The sequence below is a fragment of the Camellia sinensis genome, chromosome 5, assembly GCF_055761805.1.
Source record: "Camellia sinensis isolate YWXY chromosome 5, ASM5576180v1, whole genome shotgun sequence".
Lineage (NCBI taxonomy): Eukaryota > Viridiplantae > Streptophyta > Magnoliopsida > Ericales > Theaceae > Camellia > Camellia sinensis.
The window spans coordinates 181,173,281-181,194,074 of NC_138965.1; the positions used below are offsets into that span (position 1 = coordinate 181,173,281).

The 20,794-nt window shown below is 34.7% G+C and overlaps 1 protein-coding gene across 1 annotated transcript in view; it reads right to left on the reverse strand.

Moving 5' to 3' along the window:
* Positions 1-9,385: 9,385 nt before the first annotated feature.
* Positions 9,386-20,794, reverse strand: part of RDR1 (RNA-dependent RNA polymerase 1) — a 28,409-nt gene continuing 17,000 nt past the window's right edge. Inside the window, exons 3-5 of the mRNA XM_028214535.2 lie at positions 14,645-16,497; positions 12,889-13,039; positions 9,386-10,437 (exon numbers count right to left, since the gene is read on the reverse strand). Coding sequence (XP_028070336.2) covers positions 9,601-10,437; positions 12,889-13,039; positions 14,645-16,497 — 2,841 coding nt within the window. The 3' untranslated portion in view covers positions 9,386-9,600. The remainder of the gene's footprint in view (positions 10,438-12,888; positions 13,040-14,644; positions 16,498-20,794) is intronic.

Sequence of the window (20,794 nt, forward strand, 5' to 3'; positions counted from 1 at the left end):
TTGTATGCTTCACATAGTAAATTTTAGGATTTATTAACTAATCAGAACATGAACATATAAATAAAATAAAATTCATATCATGGTTAGTAAAGGCCGATCTTTGATCGGGTGGGCGGGGGTGCTCATTATTGACCTTCCCCTCTCATACCTAAGGTTCCGAGCCAAGCATCCTTGGTTACGACGAACAGTGGCCTTGGCACGAGTTATGGGTTTCCTAATTTTCCCAAAATAAATATTAGGTGGCGACTCTGAGATCTGATGACGCAGTCCATTTTTGACAAAATTGCAATAAAATGGATTTTCAATAAAAGTTGCCAAATCTGGACTCTCATCTATGTTTCACATTGCACTCGTGAGAATAGATCAAAGGGATCTTGGGGGTCCGAACTGTTTAACGCGCGCGGGTACCCCCCGGGCATGTTACAAGTACCTATAAACCGTAGAAGTTACCGAGATGGCCTCCTCTCTATTCTGACCATCACTCACAACCATGGCCTTTTCCCTATTTTGTCCCATAGCTAGTACTGATGCCTCTACATAAGCTGTCGCCTTAACAAGCACACCATAACTCCTATGCCAAGACCCAGCAATCCTTTCTCGGATATCGTCACACAGCCTACTCTCAAACTCTGAACAATGCAATTCCTCCATCTTCACTAATTCTGGGGCAAATCTCGACAGGTTAGCAAACCAAGCCTCGAACTGTACCAATGGTGTAGTACCTTGGCGTAACTCCACAAACTGTTTCTGCAACTCTTCCCGTGCGGAAGGAGGGAAATCAAAACTTCCTCGTCTAGGCATCCTAGTGAAGGTAACAAAGGTATTAGCACATTAACAAAAGTGTCGAAGTTAACACACTCATATCCTAACATGATGGACAACTGTAATTCATTCCACATAAGCACATAATCACATAAGCACTTATGAATCGCATTTTCGGATAGTGACCGTCCCGTGACGTTGCTAGAGTTCTAGTCAGAAACGGCAGTGATCAAGTGCCTTTCCAACAGGACTCCCAGAAACGCAAGGATCCAATCAATATCCTAGAAACTAAATCTCACACCCATATAATCACATAAGCATGTTATCAATTTAAACACATAACATCATACACAAGTCTCTAACAAGCGAGACAAACCCATTGTGGTACTAATCACTTCCCGCATACCCAAAGTGTTCGAACCCAGTATGCTCTAATACCAAGTTGTAACGCCCTCAAAATAATACATAAATCCGACATCTAATAGTTCTATATAAATGAAAGATAGATCACTTTTCCATACATACATCAGAGTTAACATTACAAAAGAGGATTTCATATAGGTAACAAATGTTTACAACAATAATAAAATGCCCTACGAGCTTACATCTTTCCAAGTTGCTACTTGGTTACACATAAGAAGAGTTTTAACTCTTTTACCAGTAAAGCCCTCGGCTTGCATTTACATAAAATCAATAAAACAAATAGCAAAATAGAGTCTTCAACTCCGACAACTTTCCAAGCAAAGGTCTTGAACTTGGCACGTCTCCTGTACCTGAAAATGGTATCCCAAAAAGGGTGAGCCAAAGCCCAATAGAGATAAACTAAACCCAATATGAGAAATAACTAAACCATTATCATTCGACAAATGATTAACACGTGCAGACCAATTCATACCCTTCTCATCTCCTGACAACAAATACATCCATGCCACCATCCACTTCCCTTATTTATCCAATTCAATTCCTCAATATGGTTCATTATCTAACCAAACAATTTAGGTGAGACTACAGCTCGACTCAGTAATACTTCCGCTATTCATGATTCAAAGTGAGACTACATCTCATGTAATTAATACTCCAATTAACAATTCTATTCATGCACTTCAATTTATAAGGTTTCGGGACTTTCACCCCCGACATTCTAGCCAGCTTAGTTATCTACGGAGTCCATCCCTCATTATCCCCCAATCAAGGATACATACATAATGTATTTAAGCATATAACCACATATGGAGTACATCCCACATCTCTTCGCAAACAAAGATACACAAGCAATGTATTAAAATATATGAACACATATGGAGTACATCCCCTATCTCCTCCTAAACAACGATACATAAATAATGTGTTAAAGTAACACATATGGAGTACATCCCTTATCTCCTCCCAAACAAAGATACATAAATAATGTGTTGAAGTATATAAACACATATGTGTGTGGAGTGCATCCCCTATCTCCTCCAACACACTGGAGTACATCCCTTATCTCCTTCCTAACAAATGTACATATATAATGTATTTCAGCACTTCATCACATACAATAATCAATCAATACACATATTTGCTGTATTAATCCAACCGTCATATTCAATGACATATGCAATCTAATTAGTTTCAGTTTTCCCTAATCAACATACAGTGTCTACAACAATCAAAACTATTCTCCACCGATAACCCAAAGCAGTTATCTCTAAACATATAGTAAATTTATCAACCGATAAAATATCGACACTTTCATGGGTGAGTGATTAAATTACCCAACTACACATTTCAATCCCATAATTTTCCCAATTTCATGGATATCAACTCAATTTCATATTTCCACATTTTCCCCAAATTAATTATACAAATTAATTTATTTCAAAAATTAGGGCATTTTCCATTTTTCTCAAATATTGGTTCTAAGACCAAATTCCCCCAATTTAACTCTCAAACTCATATTTCCAAGGCCTTAAATACATATAGAGTTATTGAACACAAAACCCCTCTTTTATAAATTACAAACCATACCCTAACTTTTTCCAAAGTTACCCAACAATGCCCACTAATCAAAATGAATTTAAGTCAAAACCCCAGAAGCCCAAAGGAGTAGATGAGGAAAAGCCAAAGTGCTCCAAATCCACTATTGTTCAGATTAAAACAAAGCCCTCGCGACCCTCTACCTTTTTTACAAAGAACTTAGGGTAGAAACACACTAAAAATAGATGAAATCCTAGAGAGAAGTTAAGTTTAGAGAGAGAGAGAGAGAGAGCTGAATCTAGGGTTTTGAAATCAAAAGAGATGAAAAAGTGAAGTGTTTACCCGCTGCTGTCTACTGATATAACACAGGCTCGCTCGAGCGAAGGATTGGTCGCTCAAGCGACCAGACACAAAGAACCCTCGCTCGAGCAAAGAAAGTCTCGTTCGAGCCAACAGTTCAAAGCTTCAGGTCTGCAACCCAGAAGCACGCTCGAGCGACAGAATGCTCGCTCGAGCGAAGAAACCCAAAACATAGACCTCGCTCGCTCGCTCGAGCGAAGGAAAGCTCGCTCGAGTGACGAATTGCAACCTTCAGGTTCAGAACCAGACGCAGACGCAAGCTCGAGCGAAGGACTTCTCGCTCGAGCCACCAGATACAAAACTCAACTCTTGCTCGAGCGAAGGAACCCTGGCTCGAGCGAAGGATCTATAACACAGAGCTCGCTCGAGCGACAAAAGGCTCGCTCGAGCGAAGGACCAAAATTCTGGACAGCAACCATTTGCTCCCAATCACACCCAACCTGTAACATTCCTGCCCAAAATATCCTATAACTCAAATACAAAGTATTGAAGGACGAAAACAAGATATAACCCATAACTGACATCCACGGAACCAAGTCCGGATACAACAACCAAAGGAGGAAGAATCGGGATCGCTATAGCTCCACTCGCTTTGTTGTGAAGCAAACTGAAATTATCCAATTGAACGGTAACATAATGCAAGGAAAAAAATTGTATCTGGTAACATGGCACTGGAGTAATTCAAATTGATTAGTATTGTATTACCAAACAGGCCCAACACAAATTAAAAAAAATTGTTTAGGAGAAAGTGGTTCTGTAAATGTATAGAAACAAAATGGTGGAGGGATCTATTGTTTCTGGCAATTGAACACCAAAAAAGTTTGGGTGTAAAAAGATGGGGTTTGAAGATTTTTTTACCTTAGGACTTGTTTTGATAATATATTGGGTGTAATGAGAATCTAATATTTTTTTTAGTGGTGTAATGAGATAGAGGGTGTATAGAGATAAAAGAGTGGTGTAAATAGAATCACCCATCTAGAATACAGTGACAAGAATTTAAGTGTGAGGGTAGAGAATATATTAATATTTTTTGAGTATTTTTTTTATAAAATTTATAAATTTTTAGTACTCTAATAAATTATGTTTTTGTTGATTGTGTCATTTTAATTCTTATAATTTTAATAAGATTAATTTTGACTTTTAATCTTGGATTTAGTGCTTGTTTGAGATAACCTACAAAAGTCAAAAAGTTACTAAAAAATTCAAAAGGTCCATACTATTTAGGGGAAGCTTGTAGGGAAGCCTAGAGGGCAAAATTATCATTTTGCCCTTTGAATTCAACTACCCAAAAGTCAAAAAAGTTAAAATTCAAAATGTCAATAAGGGTAGAATGGTCATTTTGATTTTACTACAATATTTTATTGCACATCTTTCCGTAAAAAGTCAAAAAGTTATTCCAAACATACTTTTTTTTCTTATTTTTTTAGCCAAAAAGTCAAAAAGTACACTTATATAGCACATCCCAAACAACCTATCAATTTAGGCTTTGTTTGGAAAGGCCTTTTTTTGTTTTTGTTTTTTGGGCTAATATCGATAAAAAGATAAAATATGCTAAAATAACTAATAAGATAAAATATCACATCAAATCCATAATCATTTCACTTTTTCTCTCATAAATATCACATTTAATTACAAAAAAACCCAACACTCTTCGCAAACACAAATATTTTAGCCTAATAAAATAGCTAACTTTCCAAACGAGACCTTAATTTAGTTGATAAACAATTAGAATTTTTGAAAAAAAAAATGATCACTAAGTTGTTCGTTTGGCATAAGCTCAAATGGGGCTTTTGGTTAAAATAGTCACAAAAAGACAAAATAGGCTCTTTAGTCCAATAAGACAAAATGTCACATCCAAACCATAATCATTTTATTTTTTCTCTCACAAAAGTGAAAAAAAAAAAAACAAAAAGTCTATCCCAAAGGGGCCAAAAAACCAAAAAATCAACCTACATCCTGAACAAACCCTTAAAAATTATATAGAGCATAACATAAATTCACTTATATGCTTATATTTTATTAAAAAAATTAACAATTTAAATTAAAATAAAGGGAAAATTAGCCTAAAGTGTCTCTCTCATTTTTAGTAATAGAAGAGATCCATAATATTATTTTATGATGCCTAAAGTCCCTCAACCCCACACTCATATATCACAGAGAACTTGACTCTTTCAAATCAAAGCTTATTTATATTCTCTCTACCTTCTCTATTTTTATCTCTCTCTCTCCAAATCCAAACCTCACTTCACTCATTTCAATGGCCGCCACCTCCGCCTCCACTGCTGTGACCGACCTTCGTGATCAGACTCTGCTTCTCTTCACCGACCTTTATGATCAGACTCTTGTTTGGGGTGTCGAACGATGATATCTAGGTGCTTCGCGACGTTGTAATCTTTCTCTGCATAGACGAAAGAAGTGAAGCTCTGTGATGAAGAAGATGAAGTCGGTTTGAGAGGCTGAAGCCCTGTTCGGGTTGGCCCTGTATCAAGCCCAAACCCACCAGACCCACCCGTTAGGTTCTTTCTCCGACAATGACCTTTCGACGAGCAAATCAGCAGCGATTCTATTTGATCCCCAACATTGGGTCCACCAATCCTCCTCCCTCCTCCGCCATATTTTCAAGTGAATTATATGCATACACACACACACACACACACACACATATATATATATATATATATATATATGTATATGTATATGTAACTATGAAGATTGATGAATTTAAGTGCTATTTTAGATGATGATGGTCATTGTGAAAATTGCGCAATTGGATTTTTTATTTTAGTTAATTGTTGTATTGGTGGTTACGTGTTTGGTTGCTGAGAAAATGGGTGAAATAAGAAGAAACTCAAAATTTGAATATTATTAGGTTGAAGGTCTGTGATGAAAAAGATGAAATGGGTTTGAGAGATGAGTATAGAGATGCCATTGGAAATAAAAAATGAATTTCTCTGATTTTGGAGAGAATTTCTTTGGCCCGGAGAGAATTTCTCTGGAAAGGTTTCTCTGGGAATTTCTTTAGTTTTGAGAGAATTTCTCTGGGTCAGGGAGAATTTGGAAAGAATTTCTCTGAACTTTGTATTAGTGGTTGCGTGTCTGGTTGCTGAGAAAATGTGTGAAATGGGAAGAAACTTAAAATTTGAATATTATTATGTTAAAAGTCTGTGATGAAGATAATGAAGAAGATAAAATGTGTCTGAGAAATGAGTAAAGAGCTACCATTGGAAATTACAGAAAATTGAATTTCTTTGATTTTGGAGAGAATTTCTCTAGGTTGGAGAAAATTTCTCTGAAAAGGATTCTCTAGGAATTTCTCTGGTTTTGAGAGAATTTCTCTAGAGAGAATTTCTCTGTGAAGTTCAGAGAAATTCTCTGGATCGAATTTTCTCTAAATCAATTTGAGGAACCTTAGACATTATTAAAATATTGGATGTTTTTCATGCTATAAAATCTTAATACTAGAGACCTTAAAAAAAAAATCCCCTAAAATAAAATCATAAATTCATAATAAAAATCAAATTAATTAAAATTATATAAATCAAAATGATATAAAGATAAAAATTAATTAAAATCACATAAACCAAAATGAGACAAGACTCTTAGGCACTATTTGGCATAAACTAAATATGTGTATTTATTTAGGTCACATCACCTCTCTAACTTTCTACACATTTTTTAAATAAAAAATATATTTATTTATACCATTTCAAATAACCCCTAATGTAGTTTGCCCTTTAGATTTGTTGTATAAATTGTGTACTTAAATAAAATAAATAGATTCATGTTGAATAAACAATTGGAATTTCATGAACAAGAATATAGTGGAATTTATAGAAATTCATAATAAAATAAAACTAACAAAATGAAGTAAACCGAAGCCTGTGTGATACCACAGTTTTCTTAAAACAGATTCACCGTCTCCTGATAGATGCTAAAGGTACACCGGCGTCTGTCTTCCAGGATACGACAATCGAAACCAGCTAATACAGAAGCACCTTCTGAATAGCTTCGGCGAACTTGATAGTGGTTGCACTCTCTCTAACAAGAACCAGAGAATGGACTAGCAAAAGAAGATAGGAAATTTTTCTTTAGTGTAAAAAATCATCTCCAACTTTTTATTTTTATCTCAAAACAACATCTCTATTTTCCATAAAAAAATCTTTATAAAACTCTTCTTCTAAGTTAAACGGAAAAGGCCATTTTTTATACTTGTAGGGAAGAAGTCTTAGCCATGAAGGCTACCATAAAACCTAGCATCAATAGCCATAAACTCTAGCCTTTAGGGTTAAAGTTACAAAAGTGCAAAACTCCCATGTACATAATGATCATCAACTCTATCATCAAAAGATGAGAGTTACAAAAGTTGAATATATATATATATATATAATGCTATTTAAATAATTCAACTAGATAGGCTGCAAAATGGATATGAGTATACCCGATCCACACCCAGTCTAAAACATATGCACAAGACAAGCCCAGTCCAGCATAACACAAAGCCCACGCCCAAGACTAAATCCAATATATGCACATACACAAGCCTAGGCTAGTCTAAACCAAGACTAAAACTAAGTCCAAGTCTTAGCCTAGGCTCAAGCCCAACTTTTATTGATGCCCACTTTATGAGACAATTCTCATTCCCAACTCAATCGTTTCGGTCCATCATTTTTATATTGTAATCTTCTCACTTGAGAGAATACAAAACCACTCAAATCTACCTCAACCGGCGATTGTGTCCCACTTTAATTTTGAATTAAAGTTGCCGAAAACCATTTTTTTCCAACAATATTATTAGTTGACAGCTTTCAATACTTGTGTTCAGATTATTGAGAACATCCATTGAAAAAAAAAATCATTAAATTTGTTTAATAATTTAGATAAAATCTTTAGTTGATTAAATTTTTCATCAAATTTTTTTAAATAACTAATTTATTTGAAAAACAAAAAAGTTGATCTTCAATTTATCTTTTAATGATTTCATTAAATTTAAGTGAAAAAGTAATTGTTAAAAATTTAATTAAAGATTTAATTCATTCCTCGTTTGATGAATTTTTTGATAAAAACTTAATTTGATATAAGTTTGATAAATAGAATTAATCTCATTTTTTGCATTTTTTTTTAAAATCAAATTTAAATTTGATGAAGGATATGTGAAGAATTAATGATGCTCTAAAAATAATGAGAAATTGTGAAAAACAAAAAAAAAATAAAAGAAACTTTTCTTAAAATTTAGGTTTTGATTTTTATTAAAATTTATGAGATTTGTTAAGAAATGAAAGTTGTTTTTATAATTTTTTTAAATTATTTAAATTGTCTATCTACAAAATACAAAAAATAATATTATAAGCTTTTATTTATTTATTTCATTTAAATATAATGATGAGAAATTATAATAATTATTTTCTTTTCTGATTAGCTGAGAAATCATATTGTTTTGGTTTATTTTCACATCTAGTTTACTAAAATTGTGTTTGGTTCATACATTTGAAGAGGGATTTGGAAAGAAAAAAATTAAATGAAATATAAATAAAATATATTTATATTTCATTTAATTTTTCACACTTTTTCCCTTTCTAAATGAATTGTGATGACAATAAAATTTAAAAGGTATACCAAACTATCAAGGAAAAATTGCAGAAAAATGGGTAGAAGTCAAAGTAGCCCTTGGTTATACAACATACATATGCATATAAAAAAAAAAAACTAGCCCCAGTTCAATTTTCTGTTGTTTTCCTTCCTCTGCACCAAAAACAAAAACAAAAAGATGATTGGAGATGGCACAGGAAGCCATTTTGATGAAGATGACATTAAAAGTAGAGGCGGAAAAGAGAAGCAAACCTCGGCCAATTTTGATTTTTAAAAAAATCCCTGGTGATAATCATGCACTCATATGCAGAAGCATATTTGGGTTAATTTTCCAAATCCATTTCCCTATACTTCATAGACTTATTCTTGAAAGCATGCATTTCATAGACACGTCGCAGAACTCAGAATACGTTAATCAGTGAATTTTTCACAAATAAAAGTCATATAGCAAGTCACACAAATGTTAAAACATGTAATGCAATGGTATGCTTTCATGATGAAAAAGAATAGTCAAAATGCCCGAATGAAAGAGCCAAGTCCACATGAACCATCAAAGTAAGTCCTACAAATAAAGACTTGGGGGGCGTATCACGCCTACTTTCCTCGATGAAAGACCACAGAAGGGAAGGGCAAAAGCACAACAAGCCTACCCATCATCAAAAGCAAGCCCAAGCCCATGCAAAATCACTAGAAGCAGCAGAACTCCAAGACAAGGAAGAAAAAGAAACCCAAAATCTTTCCAATCACATATTACTAGTTTCCAGTACCAATCATCAGCATAGAGCATTTACATCTACTAGTTCAGAAAATATACACACATAATAAGCAACAAAGATAAAATACAGACACACCCATATATATTACATAATAAAGTTCTGGTTATCTTCAAATGCTTCAAATCGACTAAACATGGAATTGGATTTTGCTGAATATCTAACTCAAACTCAAGCCATAACTGAATTGCCGGTCAAGAGAGGACAAATGGAGAGCCCTCCTAATACTAGATTTGTCCCTCTTAATATGGATCAGCTTGTCATAAACACACCATGGAAAACTAAGGAAATGTTCCCGATTCATTCCTTCATTGTAGCAACCCCAATACCTAGGATGGTATGTAACATGGTACCAAGCTGATGCTTTTGCATATACATCGTCAGTTCCAACACCCGATGCAGCTTCTTTCCTGTTGAACCAAGTCCTAGCTTCCTTCCTCAAAGACCTTACAGCCAATCCAACGGCTTCTGAATCCCTTCTTTTGTCAAAAGTTTTCGACATTTTCATGATACTACCACCAAGTATTTCAGCTTCTGTTTTGATCCCATAATAATCCATGAGATTTCCCAACTTGAAATCGTACTCATTCTTGTAATCATAAGCATCATCTATGTAATCCTCAAAACCATCCACTTCCATGTCAGGATCATATGACTTCCTCGCCACCTCCCTCGTGAAAGATTCAATAGAGTTTAAGTGGGGTGCAATGTCTTTCACTGCTCGGAAAAGCTTTCCAATCACACGTTCTGATTCGTAAGTAGTCCTGTCTGGCTTTTCCATGAAATCTGGATACTCTTTGACACGTAAATCAGATGGTATCTCAGCCGGTACACCAGTCTTTGGGAAGTCAACTGCAATTGAGAATAGCTCTGCAAGCCTTATACAAGGATCACTCATTGCTTTGTTAGGTTCCCTATCTGCAAAAACCGTGTGGGCATTTGCAATAATTCCCAAACTGTCATTCAAAATGTAGTTCGTGAAGTACTCCTCGACTTCCTGCAATGCACAAGAAAACATGTGATGTGTAGAATAAAACAGAGAAACAAGTTTTGGGGAAATGAGACAGATTTGAGTGAGCATTGAACATGGCTAACTTGGAGTTCTATCAAACATCTCGAGTGTACAGGAACACAAATCAAGCGCAGGATTGATTCTACTTTTCTTAGCAGTCTAGTTTAGGAAGTTTTTGGGCCATCTGTGGATGCAAACCACTTGGCTTGGTTTTACTAATTAAAGTTTAAAGTTCTTATTTGGAGTCCTCAAACTAGTAGGCAATGACCAAAAGCCTCTAAATAACAACTTGGTAAGCCTTAAAATTCAGTAGAAATTAACTCGCAATTATTAAAGCGGCTCTTCAAAGCTCATAAAGGAATATGTGATGCAAGCGAGCAACCCAAAATCTATATTAGTTGACAAGTGACAAGGAGTTCTACAAGTCATTTCTAGAATATTTGTGATTCTCAGCAAAGGCAATTCGTATTACAACACTTTCTTTGATTTTTCAACACAGAAGCTGGCTTCCAAAGCCCTATCCTTTTTTCTGAAACATACAAATCACCAAATTTCAGCTACAAATCACCTAGAAAACCAAGCACTACAATCTTTTTTGCATCATTTAAGATCACCAAATGATCAATCACAAGCAGGCAGAGTGTTCAAAGTGCTGTCCTACAACAGCAAGAAACATTCAGTGAGATAAATATAATACTTCTGAAATTCCATTTGAAAAACTGGTGGTGAAATTTCCCAAAATGAGAAACTATAAGTTCTCATACTTTCTAACCACATCATAATTCTAGACGTTGAAATCCCATTTGGAAAACTGATGAGGATCGCTGCGAGGCAGGGATAACATACCGTTGATGACAATGGGTAGGTTGTCTCTCACTCCCACTGTCTCAATTTCAATTTTGATTTTGGATCTCCAATTTAGCTCCAATACCAAATTGATTCAGAACATAGTTAGAACGAGAGACAAAAACACACAAAGAGGCCACAACCTTGAGACACACAATTTAGTAATCCAAATCTAACTAATACAATATTTATAGCCTCTGAAGCATGAACACCTTTCCGGAGGTCGCATACATGTCGGACACGGACACGCGCCGAACACACTCCGGACACATGTCGGACACGCTGGAAAGAGTTGGACACACTGGGACACTTTGGACACGTTGCGGACACGCTGAGGACACGCAAGGGACACGTTGAGGGCTATTTTTTTTAAAAAAAGTTATAATTTTTTTTTTAATACTAAAATAGCATACTTAACGTTGATAAATTTGATAAAATTAAATATTTGTCATAAAACATATATTAAATATTTAAAAATATACATATGATAAAAATATAAAAATATATGTTTTGAATGTGTCCCTAACATGTCGTGTCCTGCATTTTTTAAAAATTTACATGTCCGTGTGCATGTCGTGTCGTCTCACGTGTCCGTGCTTCTTAGTTTATAGCTCATTAACCCTAGTTAAAATAGAAAAATGATAAACAGTTAATATTAGAAAACATAATCAAATATCATAACAAATAATTATTTAGACTCTAACTTCTTTTTTTGATCGGCGAAATCTCTCGAATATCCCTTAATGTCCTACCCTCCCAAACACCCATACCCCTACTGAGGCTTGAATCCCCAACCTTCCTTGTGGACGTGTTGAGGTGATGCCACTGGCTGGCCATTTGTGATTCTAACTAAATATTAATAATAATAAAATCTACCAATCACATTTATATAACCAAAAAAATTTCCTTCTCTGCAATGGGCCCGTGGGCTTCATCTGAGGCTTCCTAAGTGGATAATTAGCATCCAACCAATGAAGGGTTGCACCATCAATTACTGTCTGGTAGTTCATACTTGAGCATAGGGTATTTATGTTGTCCTGTTTTCATTTAAATAGCACGAGATCTTATGCAGACAACTCTCAAAGAGTTTTTCCATTCGTGTAGGTTTAAAAAATTTCTGCAGCTGGAGGAAACGACTCCAAACTGTCCATTTGTAAACTGTTCTATAGTGTACACTTGTGTATCTGCCTCATGGAAAACCGGAAATTGTCATCTTTTGCAAAGATGCGTGACTATATATTTATATGCTCACACAAGCATGCAGCAAATAAGAAAAGCAAGATAATGAAGGGCAACATGAAATAATAAATCAAATCACTAGATGCATTTGAAGTGAGGCATTATGAACAACAATTACGAAACAGTGCTAAGAGAATTTCAAGGTCAGCATGATACTTCTTTATAATATTATGCTACAGTAGCAAGAAAGAAAGAAAGAGAACACAACCCATGAGTGAAGCTAGAGATATGATAGGGAGAAAATAAGGAGTTCCAAAAATGTAACAGCATATAGTGCTGCGCATGCACCCCCTCTTTTTATTGTCTCATCAAGAAAACTACTGCAATATATAATTATGTGGAAAGTACTACCTCAATTGTAACGTCATGATCCAACAGCATACTTTGTGCAGGGGTATAATCCATGGGTTTGATTTGCCGCGGTGGAATCAGATCAGAGTCCCAAGAGACAAAGTAAATGTCTCCATCCAAATCACTCCCCGAACATTCATTCGGATGAGGCCTGTTATTAGAGTCAACTAAAGTTTAGTAACAACTAACAAATAAGAAAGCTGTTTATACCAATCTGATATACTTACAGGAGAAGAAAATAAATCAAGCCAAATTTAACAGTCATTTAAAAACATCACAGGTGACTACAAACCAGTTTGGAACTTCTCAAATCAGAAAAAAGTACGTGAAGATCAAACTTTAATACCAGAAAAAAGTAAGGGACATGTTTCCCAAGTAAGAAATTAGAGTTAATTCACAAAAGATGGGAAAGGCTAGAGAAAACACACACACACACACACAAGGAGATGGAAAACAAGATTAGTACTTGTTGCAAACAAGCAAAAGCAAGTTTCAGCCAAGACTTTTATAGAGCTGATCTTTTAGTTGTTGATGTGTATTTAATCAATTTTAGATTTGGAATCTCAATTTTCATCAATTTCCTAGACTTAACACGATAAGTGTTTTAGTTATGATCAATTAGATTTAAGAGATGACTACATTAGTTTGGAACTTCTAAAATCAGAAAAAGTAAGTGAAGATCAAACTTTAATACCAAAAAAAGTAAAGGACATGTTTCCCAAGTAAGAAATTAGAGTTAAAGTCAATTCACAGAAGATGGGAGAGACTAGACAAAGAAACACAAGAAGATAGAAAACAAGATAAGCACTTGTTGCAAACCAGCAAAAGCAAGTTTCAGCCAAGACTTTTATAGAGCTGATCTTTTACTTGTTGATGTATACTAGATCAATTTTAGATTTGGAATCTCAGTTTTCATCAATTTCCTATACCTAACATGATAAGTGTTTAAGTTATGATCAATTAGATTTAAGTGCACGTCCTAGCAACACGAATATCATGTGTAATCTAGTACAGCTTGGCTGAAAGTTTACATACCATTAACATTGTAATCTAGTGTCATATGTGTATAACAGTAAAGCTTGGTTAAAACTAGCATTTGATTAAAATGTAACCTAGTGACCTACTTTCAATCAGTACAAAAATTAGTTGTAAACAATAATAGACAAATATTTATGGTATAAGCATTCAAATTTTGTTCTTTATGAATACAAGCACAAATTTGGTCAATTATTTTTCTGCAATATGGTTAATTTATGTAAGTTCTACCAGAAACAGAAAAAGAAATTAATATCATAAACTATATGTTAACTAATCCCACTCAAAAAAAAAAAAAATCTGGGCTTCGCCCCTGAATATAAATATTATGTTTTTACTTGCATGTAAGGCCAGAGCATATTAAGTTAGTTTTGTAAATCATTTAAACATAAGAACGAGAATAAGAAATGAATAGAACAAGAGAAGAAAACAGAGAAGACGCATAAATTTGGAGAGCATAGAGATCTCTCCTTTTAAATATCAAATTTATAACAGAGATACTAAAGTATAATAATACCTTATAACTACTCAACAGTAAAAACTACAAATAAAACTTCATAAAAAGAATTTGGTATAAATATTACAAATTTAATTTTAAACACTTGTGAACTTAATTTTTGCAGAATATACAACATTGTAAGAATTATAGTTTTAAACCTCTAACAATTTAAAGCAAGACACGTTTAAGCAATTTCAACGGGAGATTATGACTGTTGTTTACCTCAATCCTTTCTGCGGAAAAACAACACAATCCACCATATGGTGCAATGCTGGTATGTTAACAGCCCTCAAGACACGAACATCACCGGGATGCAAGCATGGGTTCTTAGCAACAACTACTTTCCCTTCAACAATAAATTTGCGCTGTGACGAGCCACTATCACCATGCATCCTATCTCCAGCACCAGAAAACTGCACAAATACCTGCCCATATTCCAAGGTTCTGGTTTCATCTAGACATCCCATCATTGACCTTCCTTTTGGAACAAATATCCTTGTTCTAGTCCGCAATTCCAACAACTTTGCCGACCTAAATGTTTGTAGCATCATTGAGAGGAATGGTTCAGCATCAGGCTTATATCCACACATAAGCATTTCCTTGAGGATGTTAGTATTCTCTCCTGGAGCCATCAATTCCAGTGCCTCTTGTGCCCTTAAAGGATCTGTTAAGATGGTATCAAGTTGATCTACTTCTTCTTTTTGCTTCTTTTCAAAAATACGATCCCTGACCCCAAGGGTAGACAAAAGACTGATTAACTGGCGATTCAAGAAACAAGGTTGATACTTGCTCCATGCCAAAACATCTAATTTTGTGTTCTCCGATTCATATTTAAACATACTCCTTCTTAAAGACATTTTTATTGATGAAGTTGGATCAATAGCCACAACTCCTTTGTATCCACCATATCGAATCTGAAAGGCAGATGGAGTCGAACTTTTAAGGCCGCATTTTACAGCCACTCTCCGAGCAAAGTCAGCAGATATTTTCCCAATTCCATCAGAGAAAACATATTCGATTCCACCTCTTACAACCTCTACATCAGGAATAATTTCAAATTCATCCCTACCAACACTCAAAGTTTCCCTGGAGGAACTGAAAGATTGACCAAGTCTGGCGGCATACCTTGCCACATTTCTGATCCGATGAAAATCACCCATCCACTTTCTTATGTCAGCAGCAGTTAGCATAGGTCTCGAAGCAAACATCCATGCAGAATTTTCCCGTAATTGACTCGATGAAAAGGCAAGAAATTCAAACTTCTTATTGCCAATAACAATGCCATTTCTAAGAGTTGACAGAATCCTTTTATAAATGGCCGTTCTTCTTTCCTCATCTGAAGAAGCTATGCGTGGGGATAAATCTGTTGAGTGCATCTTATCCAACTCCTCATCAAGAAAAGAAATCCGAAGAAAATTATCAATATCTTCGTGATAATGGCGTAATACACGGTTAGACATATTAATCTCTGGACCACAGAAATACACTTTGCATGGAGTTATTTGAACCCTGCGTACATTCACCAATCCATCATCCAAAGCAATAGCAGGTGTTCTAAGATGCTGCCTTGATTTGCGGAGTTCTATGAATTGTTCACTGAGCCACCTCACAGGTTCATAGCAGCATTCCTTTAAATGAATTAGTTTCTCAAGGGCATATTCTACACATGCAATATCATTTCTTTTGGGATCAACCAACCGAAAAAAGTTGATATCAAGTGCTGGTCCTGGAATACACCCTTGCTGAACCAACATACAGATTCTGAACAATATTTGATATGGCAATTCGAGTCCTTGAGGAGGACCCATTATGGGTACTAGATCCAAATTTTGAGAAAAAGTGGAACCACTCTTCAAAACGAATGGGCCTTCATTCTCTCTATAATATGCAAAATAGTCACTGAAGTTTAGAAGCGGAACCCAACTTGGAAGCTCCAAACACAAAGCAGAAGAGTGGCCAATGCAGTGCGACGGAGTGAAATCAGTTGACCTGACCCATTGGTCATCAGGAATTTCCTTAAAAAAGTTCAGAACAGATCCTTCATATTTCTCATATATCCGAGGAGCACCGAGCAACTAGAATTCAAATAGAGGAAAAAAGTAAAGAAGAAGAAAAGAACCAGGTTAGTCATCAGGGCTAGTTGTAATGTTTAAGCAAGAGGACAAGTTGAAGTAATTGTCCACAAATACTAATAAAAAAAAACAATGCTAAGAAACATGACACTGAGTATGTTGTTTTCACTCCATTCACATGATTGAAATGATGTCGCACGATGTTACCAGAAAGAAACGGTAACACCCTACCGAATTACATATCGGTACGCACGTTCCAAAACATGGTATATTTTCATTCCAAAACAGTAAATTTAGTCATCAGATGCGATCTCAATTTTATTTTTTTCTTCAATATACTTAATTTTTCCTTAGGAGGAAAAAAATCAAATATAATAAACTAAAATCTAAAGTGAGTTAAGTTTTGACGAGACAAAACATAAAAAATGGATCATGATGTTTATAGAAATGTTTTGTTAGATAAAGAAAAAAAAAAAAAAACTAAATTGTATTGGATACCTAATAGTTAAAAAAAAATTATTCTAGAAGTACTTTAAATTCATAAATGTAATATATATAAGTCTACTCCTATCATACTACATTTTAGAGCATTTGACGTGCCATGTTCCCGTTCCCCTTCCCCATACAAAAACAATTCACGTTCCAGAAAACATAGATATCGCATTATAAAAATAAAATGAAAAACTCATGGTCTAATGGTATAACAAGTGATAATATTGTTCTCCTCACATTCCACAAGGGGATCTCAAGGAAACCACCTTTCATCCCACTTCATACTCACATTCCACAAGGGGATCTCAAGGAAACCACCTTTCATTCCACTTCATACTAAGATCCCTAAACTAGAATCCCTAAATAAGAAACTAAATATACTAAGATCCTAATTAAACTAAAAATAAAAATAAATAAAATAAAATATTAAAGATATAATTAAAATTATAAAGTTTCCATGAGTATCCATGAACGTTCCACATCGCTCGCACTCCCTCTTAGAATTTCACTAGTCTCCTTGACGCCTTCCAGTAAGTCTCATATTCTCTCTAACTATCTGTTTGGCCTCTTCTTCTCTAGTTAGTACCTTACTTTAACTAATTTTTGCACTTGATTTTCTAATTGGTATATATTATGCACTACTACAAACTATAAAAAATATATATATATATATATATTATGGGCGTACCTCTATTGTATCGGTATCTCATTTTTTTAAAGTTTTGTCAGATCATTGTACCCGTAACATATCTATACCAACATCTGAACCCATATCCATGCTTTTCATAGATTTAAAATGTTCAAGATTCTCTCTGAGTGCCCGTTTGGCAACTCGGCTTTTTTAGTGACTTTTTGATTTTTTTGAGGTGATGAAAAATGTTAAGTGTGTTTGGAATGATTATTTTAGTTGAATATATAGTTGGGGGGTCGGGGGGGGGGGGGGGAAGTGATTGATTGATGTATATGATGTCACATTTTGATTTTTTTGACTTTTTTTGACTTTTTGTGACTTGTTGGCTTTTTCAGCCAAAAGACCACAAACCAAACGGGGCCTAATATTGATATAGGCTACTAGAAAAGAACCCTTAGGAGACTAGGGCACTAGACTAGTCTTCAATTCGTTTAGAATAAAAATAAGTTGCCCTATTTATTTGGAGAGCTTGATATGCATCGTGGAGCACATTTCGTAACAACTTAAGCATTTGGGACAATTGGTGATCTAACAATTTATAGTTTCTTTAGAAAAATAATTGTGCACAAATCACAAAATATGTTGCCACTCAAGCACTCTTTGAATGGGTTTGAGTGGCTCTCTTTAGAGTTACAATATGCAAAACCTACAAAAGCCACTCGAGCATACTTCAAGCAAGCTTTGCATGGAGCTTACTATTTGTCTAGTCCAAGGCTGCTTGAGTGCACAAAGTTTTCATGCCCCTCTACAAAGAGGTGCAATCAATGTTGAATCAATTTCATTAATTTTCCATTTCTCATAAGCTCAATTTCATTAATTTTCCATTTCTCATAAGCAATTAGAGGAGCGCAAGATTTGAACTCCTTGAGGAACTAGATGGTAGAAATTTTGTTGATAATCAAGACCCCAATGGATTATGCACTGGATCCATCCGGTTAGGAATCCAAAACTACTTTATCGTATATTGTATATTGTATGTACTAGTTGCTAGAAACCTGAGGCTCTAGCCCCAAAGAGAGCCCTTCGAGGCAAGTAAAGTTTGTGAGGCAACTATCTCGTGAAAATAAATAACATATCCGGATTTGTTATGCGAAAACTTCGAATGACCCAAAGTTGATTGAACACAAACTTAATATTGGTGAAAAAGGCTTCTCTCTCTTAACCTTCTTTTAGATACGTAATCAAATTAATTAGTGATCTAAATGTACTTTTATAGCAAGAGAGAACCAATTTCCTAATACAATTATAACTCCAATTGCCAATCAAAATAGGTAATTCGATTTTGAGATGTTCTTGAGAAGAAAGAGCTCAAGAGATGACAAATCTAAGTTGATTTTACCAAGAAAATTGTGTTCTTGAAAAGTGCAACATGCTCAAAATCCAATTTATACATTAAGTCGATACAGAGCCACAATTACAAAGTCTCTCATGGTAATCAACAACACTTGGACACACTAACTAATACTATTTACCTAGACAACCTAGCCTAAATTTTATCCACAAAAATTGTGAATATTTAATATTTAACAATTGTAAATAAGATAGTGACTTTTCAATTTCCCCTTTATGTTACATGAACTCTTCAAAATAAATAAAAAAATACATGTCTCAGACACTCGATACTTAGACAAGGATGTGGGATATGTATATGATGCTTTTCATCATACACTTCTTATTATTTGTTTATATTGTTGTATAATTGCTAAAAAATGAATCAGAAACCTTTTAGACATTGGATGTTACATATAACATTATTTTATCTCTAACATCATTTTATCTCATATTATAGATTAAACATATAATAATATGACCATTTTTTTATTGAGTCCATGTACCCTTAAATTTGAAGTTTGATGGATCCAACTTCTAGATATGCACCCGCACTTGTCACCCATACCTGAGTCCATGTCATAGGTCATCCTTGCCTCTTACTCTCCTCCAATTCTCCTTGGTTACTAGATTTTGATTTATTTGTGATCATTTATCCTATAAAATAAAATAAAATACCAGAAAGTTAAAGAGGCAAATTTTTTATAATTGGTCCATCAAGGTTCCCATTTGTCCAAGATCCCCTCTACTACTCCATCACAACTCCACTCCAAAAATTACGCTAGTTGGTTACAACACAATATAAACACTTCTCAAGCAATAATAGGGTGATCACTCCCCTCAACATGGTCTAAAGCCTTGGGATAATTTCTAGCCATTTCAAAATCTCTAAGGGTTATTCTAGATTGAGTGATGATAGATAAAATCAGTGAAATGGAACTAGATAGAGTGTGAATGGATGAGCACAAACGAATGCAAACCAGGTCAGATCTACTAGTCACCATTCTATTGTAATGCCATATTCAATACTTCTCAGTGGACAGCCTCTGCAAAGAGAACCTAAAGATCAAAAGAGCCACAGTTCTACCAGACTCCAATGGGCAGATTGACTAGGATCTTTCACTCTCTCTAGCACTACGTCTTATAGTCTTTTTTTTTTTTTTTTTTTTTTTCACTTCCCTACCTTCATGTACTATGTTTGGTAGGAGAGTAACAACAAAGAAGAAAAGAAGAGTGAGAATAAAGAAGAAAAATGGAGAGAGAAAGAAGAAAAATTTTAATTTCCTCTGTTTGTTTTGAGAAAAAAAAGTTGCACAGAATTGTACAGATAAAAATATCTAAATCTTCTTTAAGTGTAATACACTGGGTATTACCTCCCCCAATTATGTGTTACTAACTACCAAACACTTTCTTTTAAGTAAATAATTTAAATTTAATCTTAGACTTGTTTAATTTGAAGAAGAATATGACTTGATGAATAACTGTTTATGTGCTAGACATCTACTAAAAATAATATTTAAATAATTACAGTGGATTTCATCTTGGATAATTAACCTGTAAATTTTTAGGAACATTATTATTCCTAATCTTGATAGATATTGCTAGATTTAGCATCGTGTAGTTAATTCATTGATGTTGGTAACTAATCAGCAATTATGTTTAATTTGATGTAATTAACACAGTTAAAGCGTATAGTGGGCTATGTGGCATAGTTAGGTGAGAACACCTCATGCATGCAATCTCTTGGAGGGGTGACGTGTCCTTTGGTGTCAAAATCTTATGGAGGTG